The sequence below is a fragment of the Lottia gigantea genome (genome assembly GCF_000327385.1).
Source record: "Lottia gigantea unplaced genomic scaffold LOTGIsca_21, whole genome shotgun sequence".
NCBI classification, from domain to species: domain Eukaryota; kingdom Metazoa; phylum Mollusca; class Gastropoda; family Lottiidae; genus Lottia; species Lottia gigantea.
This window is the reverse complement of record NW_008708458.1, coordinates 2,833,419-2,843,179: the sequence shown is the minus strand read 5'-3', so window position 1 is coordinate 2,843,179 and position 9,761 is coordinate 2,833,419. Positions and strand designations below refer to the sequence as shown.

Sequence of the window (9,761 nt, the reverse complement as noted above, 5' to 3'; positions counted from 1 at the left end):
GGCGAACTTGAAAGAGGTAAATACAAAAGGGACGAATCGGGAAGGGACTAAATGGGAATAAATTGGGGGCGACATGGGTAGGGACGGTACGGTAAGAAGTACTAGAATTTGTAGCGAAAAAAATCGTCACGACGATCGCAAAAGAAGTAGGAATAGGTTCTACTTTTACGCGACGAAATTTTTTGCGCAATTAGCTTATCCAATCAGATGCGAGAATTTTGGCTAACAGCGTCAACGTCATATCGTCATGACGTCAAAGATGGCAGAAAATTGCATAGCCGACTTATCAGTCCAAACAAACTCTAGGACCACGAATTTCTTTGGATCCAGAGGAAATAAAACAAAATCTGGAAAATAATTAGAACTAGTTAATATAAACGCTTGCTTAATAGCAGGGCTTTGTTGAATGCCGCCATTTTGTCGCTGATGGGCAAGGACGTTAAAATAGCGATAACGTCGATCTTCGATGACAGTGGAATTCAAAATTCGTCGAGCGCTTTTATTTTGCGACGAAAAATATCGCTTTGCGCGAAAAAAATGTCCCGTGGAAAACCACCTTTACGTATAACTTGTGTGAGCGGCTGTGCGATCGGTTGTAGGTAAGTTCGTCACAAGGTATTTTGGCCACGTCACAGTACTACGGGCACAAGGTATTTTGGTCACAGTAATACGGGCACAAGTTATTTTGGTCACAGTAAATGAAATGAAATGAATGGAGTTTTACGTCCTACTCTTCTGCACCATGTGGGCTAATGAAGACGGTTTGGTCACAGTAATACGGGCACAAGATATATTGGTCATAGTAATACGGGCACATTTTGGTCACAGTAATACGGGCATAAGGTATTTTAGTCACAGTAATACGGGCACAAGTTATTTTGGTCACAGTAATACGGGCACAAGGTATATTGGTCATAGTAATACGGGCACATTTTGGTCACAGTAATACGGGCACAAGGTATTTCTAGAAGATTGAAATTCGTGAATTAACGTGGAATGAATTTGTGGAGTAATTCCTGTATCATGTATCGAAAAAAAATTTTTGATCAAGAAGATATATAGATATAAATAGCATAATTTTATAAATATTTTCAGGTATAATTAAGAACGTTTTCGATTATGAAAACATTTTGCAAAAAAGCAGAATGTCCCTTTAACTTACGATATTTGAAGAACAGCGCGAACATATCGGCTAGAAATGTAATAGATATTTTTAAGAAATTCGGTATAAACATCAAAGGATCGCCTTTTTAATTCCAAGATAGGGTGTAATTTTTATTTTTTTTAAATAAGGGAATGAAATGAGCAGTTTTCAATGAAAATGTGCATTGGAAAACGATAAAGGCGAGAAAAAAGACGAGGTTAAAAAAAAGCGAGGAACGGGCCGAGAAAGCGAGGGTAGACACATCTCCATAAAGCTATTGTGAACTGCGTCTAATACCTTGTCTGCATTATACATGTTGCTTTATACATTTTAATATAGCATTACTCCAGTTAACCAACCGTCCAGCAACCCGAGACTTCATGTTAGAGATCAGTCTACAGTAAAAAAAAAACGTATTTTAAACGAAATTTGTGAATTGCATCTTTTTCACGACGACGTAAACAAGGTGTTCTGCTATTTAAAAAAACTTTGCAGGTATGAATTAATGCGTTTACTTAAATTAACGTAGTGTTTGGCTTGATTCACGGAATTACACTTTACACTGATTGGTTGAAGTTTATCAAGGCTTCTCATATTTCCCGGGGATCCATAAAACAACTGATTTATAACCATCTTGCTGGGTACAGATCAACATTCCACCATCGTACAGTCTTGCAAGTTTGAATATTTTCTGTGTTTTATACCGTCATCTACCGTAAGTAGTATAATATACCTTCAAAGTTGTCTATGCACATCTATGCTATGCAAGCATTAGGATATCAGCAGTCTGAAGCTGACATATTACATTTGACTCTGAACAGGATTAGGCTGCCAGGTACATAGCTGACATTTGGGCTCTATCAACAGACAAAGACTGTCAGTTGCATAGCTGACATTGGGCTCTATCAACAGACAAAGACTGTCAGTTGCATAGCTGACATTGCAGACGAAGATTGTCAGGCGCATAGTTGACAATTAGATCTATCAGCAGACAGAGACTGTCAGTCGCATAACAGACATTGAGCTCTATCGGAAGACTAAGACTGTCAGTCGCATAGCAGACATTGAGCTCTATCGGAAGACTAAGACTGTCAGTCGCATAGCTGACATTGAGATCTATCAGTAGGTTAAGGCTATCAGTCGTTTAGCTGACATTGAGATCTATCAGTAGGAAAAGACGTTTCCTGACATTGAACTCTATCAGCAGGATAATACGTTTCCTGATAAGATGAGATAAGATGTTTACTGACATTGAGCTCTATAAGTGGGATAAGACGTTTCCTGACATTGAGCTCTATCCGTAGGATAAGGCGTTTCCAGACATTTAGCTTAATCAGCAAGATTAGACCTTTCCCGACATTGAGCCCTGTCAGCAGACTAAGGCTGTCAGTCGCATAGCTGACATTGAGTTCTATCAGTAGGAAAAGACGTTTCCTGACATGGAACTCTACCAGCAGGATGATACGTTTCCTGAAATGAGCTCTATCAGTAGGGATAAGATATTTACCGACATTGAGCTCTATCAGTAGTATAAGGCGTTTCCTGACATTAAGCTCTATCATCACGATAATATGTTTACTGACATAGAGCTCTATCAGTGGGATAAGACGTTTACTGACACTGGGCGCTATCTGTGGGATAAGACATTTACTGACATTGAGCTCTATCAGTGGGATAAGACGTTTACTGACACTGAGCGCCATCAATGGGATAAGACGTTTACTGACACTGAGCGCTATCAGTGGGATAAGACGTTTACTGACACTGAGCGCTATGAACACGATAAAATGTTTACTGACACTGAGCTCTATCAGTGGGATAAGATGTTTACTGACATTGAGTTCTATCAGTGGGATAAGATGTTTACTGACATTGAGCTCTATCAGTGGGATAAGATGTTTACTGACATTGAGCTCTATCAGTGGAATAAGACGTTTACTGACACTGAGCGCTATGAACACGATAAAATGTTTACTGACATTGAGCTCTATGAGTAGGATAAGACGTATCTTGACATTGAGCTCTATCAACACGATAATATGTTTCCTGATATTTAGCTCTATCAGTAGTATAAGGCGTTTCCTGACATTGAGCTCTATCAGTGGGATAAGATGTTTACTGACATTGAGCTCTATCAGTAGGATAAGACGTTTACTGACATTGAGTTCTATCAGTGGGATAATACGTTTACTGACATTGACCTCCATCAGTAGGATAAGACGTTTCCTGGCATTAAGCTCAATCAGTGAGATAAGACGTTTCCTGACATTAAGCTCAATCAGTGAGATAAGACGTTTACTGACATTAAGCTCAATCAGTGAGATAAGACGTTTACTGACATTGAGCTCTATCAGTAGTATAAGGCGTTTCCAGACATTTAGCTCTATCAACAAGATAAGACGTTTACTGACATTAAGCTCAATCAGTGAGATAAGACGTTTACTGACATTGAGTTCTATCAGTGGGATAAGACGTTTACTGACATTGAGTTCTATCAGTGGGATAAGACGTTTACTGACATTAAGCTCTATCAGTGGGATAAGATGTTTACTGACATTGAGTTCTATCAGTAGTATAAGACGTTTACTGACATTGAGCTCTATCAGTGGGATAAGACGTTTACTGACATTGAGCTCTATCAGTAGTATAAGACGTTTACTGACATTGAGCTCTATCAGTAGTATAAGACGTTTACTGACATTGAGCTCTATCAGTAGTATAAGACGTTTACTGACATTGAGCTCTATCAGCAGGATAAGATGTTTACTGACATTGAGCTCTATCAGTGGGATAAGATGTTTACTGACATTGAGCTCTATCAGTAGTATAAGACGTTTACTGACATTGAGCTCTATCAGTAGTATAAGACGTTTACTGACATTGAGCTCTATCAGTAGTATAAGACGTTTACTGACATTGAGCTCTATCAGTAGTATAAGACGTTTACTGACATTGAGCTCAATCAGCAGGATAAGATGTTTTGTGACATTGAGCTCTGTGGTCGCTTCAAGGCGTCATTCCTGTATCGACAGGTCAAGGTTGGTATTTGATACTGAGCTCTATTAAAATATCAATGACGTTATCTGACAGCTGTATGGATTGGCATAGACAAGTAGACTTGTGCGTTCTCTAATATTTAGATCTAGTTTTATTGGCAGGTTAAGTCTTGGCATTACTATTGGCATTTTCATTTTCATAATTAATGAAAATAAGGGAACCTGACATTCAGCTCTATTGGCAGGCTAAGTCGATATCACATTTGGTTTTATCCAGTATTTGATTGGGTTGTGTGGTCAGGCTCGGGCGTTGTCTGACACAATGGTTGAATCAGAAAGCTATGGCTTTTTCGTGCATTTGAATCTTTCCATAGTCTAAAGCTAAGATAACATAATACGTAGGCCTACGCAAACTGAAACGCAACCCTAATAAAAAAAACAGATCACGGCAAATCCTATCCTAACCTTAGCGAATCTACTGTTCTGCTTACATGTGAGGTATACACCATTCGTTAGCTATACGAACAAATTAAGAGGGTACCTGACATACGGTTTTATCAGCAAATATGTAAATATTTTTTTGAAAAGTCGATTGTTGAATACATGATGGAAATGTGCAAACATGACAAATCTCAATTTTTTTCTTTTTGAGATAGTTTTTTCGCCTTTTTATTTTAGATTTAAGAACATGTTGAATTTTCAATGCTTAGTGGTTTTGATAGCAGTATTTGTGACTATCCACGCATACAATGAAGGTAATTCTAAAAGATGAATACGGAACATTAATTTTGAGGATAAGTTACTTTCGCTATATATACACTTTTTAGATTACATTTTTGCGCATTTTGGTAATAGAGACATATTACAGTCAAGTAACCTAATTTCATGGAAACCTATTATTCGTGGATTACCGTAAAGGATTAATAATTTACATGAGCGACCTTGCGCGACCTCCGCATTAGTTTGTTTTGATAAACATGGGTTTTCTGTACAATATCAGCTAGTAGAATGAATCCAGTAGTTTCAAGCAAGGTAAAATTATTAATGTATACTTTGACAAATACAAAATGGCGGATTTCATTTATTACCAAACGTCACCATTTTTTTATCGGCCGAATTTCCTTGATATAATCCCAAGTGTCGTCTGCTAGAATGTAGTCCAACGGATGAAGTCACGTGATAAACTAGCGGATTCCGTGTCAGCAGAAAATTTCTATGGAACACAAAGTGGACCATATTCTTATGTTGTTTCAGTGACTTTTAGCAATAAATCACGTTACGTATCTTTTTTTGTCAGTCACTATTTTTTTTTTAAATCGTGGTTCTTTGAAGGAATTGTAACTGGTTATAATGAATTGATATTAAAGATAAATACTAAGAGAAGTTAATTATACCACCCGGTATCCATACAACGTGTTTTTCTAGACTTATTTATAGATCAAACATTGTACACGAAAATAGGTGACGCATTCTGCTGCCGTTGCCCAGTTGGTTGCTCATGAAATATGGATCAAAGTGAAGGATTCATAAAGAAAATCGAATTAAACCAATTTCAATTATTTTGTGGAATATCTGAGGAAACAACTAAGACATAAAATTTTTTTCGTTTTTTTAACTTTGACGAAATTCGGTGTTGAATCCTTATATCCACGAAAATAAGTTACACCACTGTATATTATCGCCATGAAACTCGAGAAGCGATATCCAGGGGTGTTATTGTGTTTTATTTACCAGTTAGGTATAACAATTATTAAAGAATACATGTTATATGATTTTTTATAATATTTTGAGAGAGACACTGCTGTTATTTAAGGGCTTTTGGTGCCCCTTAAAGATTTGGGACGCCTTTTGCGCCTACCTCTCGATTTTGTGGTACCTGGTATCTCCCAGTCTCCAAAGGGGGAGGGGGGGGGGGGGGCAAAGGGGGCATCGCCCCCTCTCGGACGTAAACCTGGCTCCGCCACTGACTCTCCACGCCTGCACGTTCTATTTGTTCATAGAATTTGAACACTGCACAGCTTTTCTTACAGATACACCTTTCTTAACTGTGTTCGCAGGTTTGATCCAAGTTCTCATTTATGTGACCGTTATTAGTTTTCCAAAACTTGAATTCTATTTCAGAAGTAGAACGAAGGTTGGATACGAGTGGACCGAGACCATTATCGAAAGGTATCCACTCTTTCTGTCAAAAGTATCATCCTAAACGGTGCAATCTCTGCCCATACGAGATGGTGAATGATATCATACAACTGTGTACTTTATTCTACAGGGGTCCTAAGAAGTCTAGTGGCAGTAAGTAAAATCTTCGCTTTAAAGTGGCAGTCTGGTTGAAGTCTGAAGTAGTTTCGGAATGCGAGACTCTCGAATTAATGAAAACTATACACCAAAATATATATAAATGTATTTCTTACCTTATTTGGTTTTAACTAAATGTTAATAAGATAAGACGACTTTAACCATTAAATGTGTTTATATTTAACAGAAAGGGAAGAAGGAGATGAAGATATCGGAGAAAGAAATTTGAATGAATTACTTAATAATCTGGAGGAGAAAATAAATGATTTTTAAATGAAAAAGAAAACCATTTGTCCGCGAATAAACTGTCACCATACATGTATTTCTTTTATTAACTCGTACCTTTAATATATTGACTAATAATGTTTATGAAAATTAATTTTTAACTTCCGAACTCGATTGAATAAAAATATATTCGCCAAATTTTTGTTTTTTTTCACTTTATTTTTTAATTTCAATATGGGAGTCCGTCCAAACTCTTAACCACGCCCCACAATTAAACACACGTGGCAGCGTTCAATGGAAGGAACGCCCCTATCATCCAGTCCCTCTTTGTCTACGTACAGCTTCGGCGAAAGAGGGGTAGGTAGGTAGGTAGATGACAAGTTAACGTTCGCTTCCAGCGGATGCTGATATCGCAAACTAGGTAGTTGTTGGTAGTCGTAGTAGTTGGTAGTTGAAGCTTTCACAAAATGGGGGAGAGATGTTCTCTAATGTTTCTGCAATGAAACTTGTTAAATTGATTGGATATAATTAAAAAGTGTTAAGAAACTTTGAGTAAAAAAAAACTTAGCCTATCTGTTCAAGACAGATTTGGTTATAAAATGGAAGACTAGTTCCATTATCGTATACCAGTGGTCCGTGGGTGGAGCCAAAACATTCTGTATGGTGAGTGGTATGCCGTTGGTTTCCAGGTACTCTAGTAGTGGCTTACGAGCGGGTTTCAGTTCAGTGCATTGAATGAGGACATGCGACCTTGTGGCAACGTGGCCGCAGCGACATTTAATGGCGTTGAACTGATGGTCTCGTAGTACGTTGTTGGTCCGGAGTCTGGTTGCCACTTTGCAGATGGCTACACATGGATGGTTTGGTTTGGTTTGGTTTGGTATCTTCGGATCAATCTAGTATCTTGCGGTGTCGAGGTTCCGTAACATGTCAGACCATTTCTGGTTGATCCTAGAAGATACTGCAGAACTCCGAATAGGAGTATTCTACAGGCTCGATATCCTCCAGACTCAGACTTTCCTTGGCACAACGGTCTGCTTGATCATTGCCAGGAATGGAGACGTGCGATGGAACCCATACAGATAAGACATAACTCGACGTATCTCTTTCGGAAAGTCCACATGGCTAATATATTTTGTTTACATTACATATATTACACACAAATAGACCGATGAATCTGCTAGTTAAAATACTTATTAAGGTTAAACCTTAGCCTATAAACTCCAGGTCCGTGTTTCCAATAGATCAATTAATACCCCCGACACATACACAATTTTTCTTATGAGTCCTATGAATCGCTGACTCTTAGTTAACCGCAAGCTTCCGTAAATAACTCGCTGGTTTCTGTGTAACAAGTTGCAGAAACTCATAAGGATTTGTCAAAACTCTTCTTTTGGTGTAGTTACGAGTGATTTACGAATAGATACGTATTCTCATACAAAGTTTTCTGTTTGTAGAAAGGTATAAAATCTACAAAATCGTATCAACAAGTATACAACTCTTAAAATGCTAGTTCGTTGCTCGTAGTTATCAACAATCTGACTAATAAAGCGAGGGTAGACACATCTCCATAAAGCTATTGTGAACTGCGTCTAATACCTTGCCTGCATTAGCCACCTTTCTTGTTTTACAGAAGTATGTGAATACATCGTTTTGACTGGATTGGGTGCTACCGACCACAGGATTATTTATGGCCTTAAAATTCTCTTTTTCATAATATATGACAATAATGCATGAACATGTTTTGATACACCCATCACCAAACAAGCAGCAATACCTCTACCCAGAATAGGTATACCCTTCATATGACTCACTAGTTACAAAATTCATGAAAAAGCCTGTATCCATAGATACCTACCTTACCCAGACCTAAATCTAACAAAAAACCTGACCCGAGTTGTCTGAAAATCGCATAGCGTGAAACTTTATGTTGCTTTATACATTTTAATATAGCATTACCCCAGTTAATCAACCGTCCAGCAACCCGAGACTTCATGTTAGAGATCAGTCTACAGTAAAAAAAAAAACGTATTTTAAACGAAATTTGTGAATTGCATCTTTTTCACGACGACGTAAACAAGGTGTTCTGCTATTTAAAAAAACTTTGCAGGTATGAATTAATGCGTTTACTTAAATTAACGTAGTGTTTGGTTTGATTCACGGAATTACACTTTACACTGATTGGTTGAAGTTTATCAAGGCTTCTCATATTTCCCGGGGATCCATAAAACAACTGATTTATAACCATCTTGCTGGGTACAGATCAACATTCCACCATCGTACAGTCTTGCAAGTTTGAATATTTTCTGTGTTTTATACCGTCATCTACCGTAAGTAGTATAATATACCTTCAAAGTTGTCTATGCACATCTATGCTATGCAAGCATTAGGATATCAGCAGTCTGAAGCTTGGGCATTGGGCTCTATCAACAGACAAAGACTGTCTGTTGCATAGCTGACATTGCAGACGAAGATTGTCAGGCGCATAGTTGACAATTAGATCTATCAGCAGACAGAGACTGTCAGTCGCATAGCAGACATTGAGCTCTATCGGAAGACTAAGACTGTCAGTCGCATAGCTGACATTGAGCTCTATCAGCAGGTTAAGGCTATCAATCGTATAGCTAACATTGAGATCTATCAGTAGGAAAAGGCTATAAGTCGTATAGCTGACATTGAGATCTATCAGTAGGAAAAGACGTTTCCTGACATTGAACTCTATCAGCAGGATAATACGTTTCCTGATAAGATGAGATAAGATGTTTACTGACATTGAGCTCTATAAGTGGGATAAGACGTTTCCTGACATTGAGCTCTATCCGTAGGAAAAGACGTTTCTTGACATGGAACTCTATCAGCAGGATGATACGTTTCCTGACATTGAGCTCTATCAGTGGGGTAAGATATTTACCGACATTGAGCTCTATCAGTAGGATAAGATATTTACCGACATTGAGCTCTATCAGTAGGATAAGGCGTTTCCTGACATTGAGCTCTATCAGTAGTATAAGGCGTTTCCTGACATTGAGCTCTATCAGTGGGATAAGATATTTACCGACATTGAGTTCTATCAGTAGGATAAGGCGTTTCCTGACATTGAG

At 38.0% G+C, this 9,761-nt stretch overlaps 1 protein-coding gene across 1 annotated transcript; it reads left to right on the top strand.

Annotated features, from left to right (window-relative positions):
* Positions 1 to 537: 537 nt before the first annotated feature.
* On the top strand, positions 538 to 6,858 carry LOTGIDRAFT_231746 (hypothetical protein; the record flags this gene model as incomplete). The annotated part of the gene is made up of 4 exons (XM_009054229.1): positions 538 to 599; positions 4,819 to 4,895; positions 6,262 to 6,432; positions 6,623 to 6,858. 4 exons carry the CDS (start codon positions 538 to 540, stop codon positions 6,706 to 6,708), a joined length of 396 nt encoding a protein of 131 aa, XP_009052477.1. The 3' UTR covers positions 6,709 to 6,858.
* Positions 6,859 to 9,761: the final 2,903 nt, after the last annotated feature.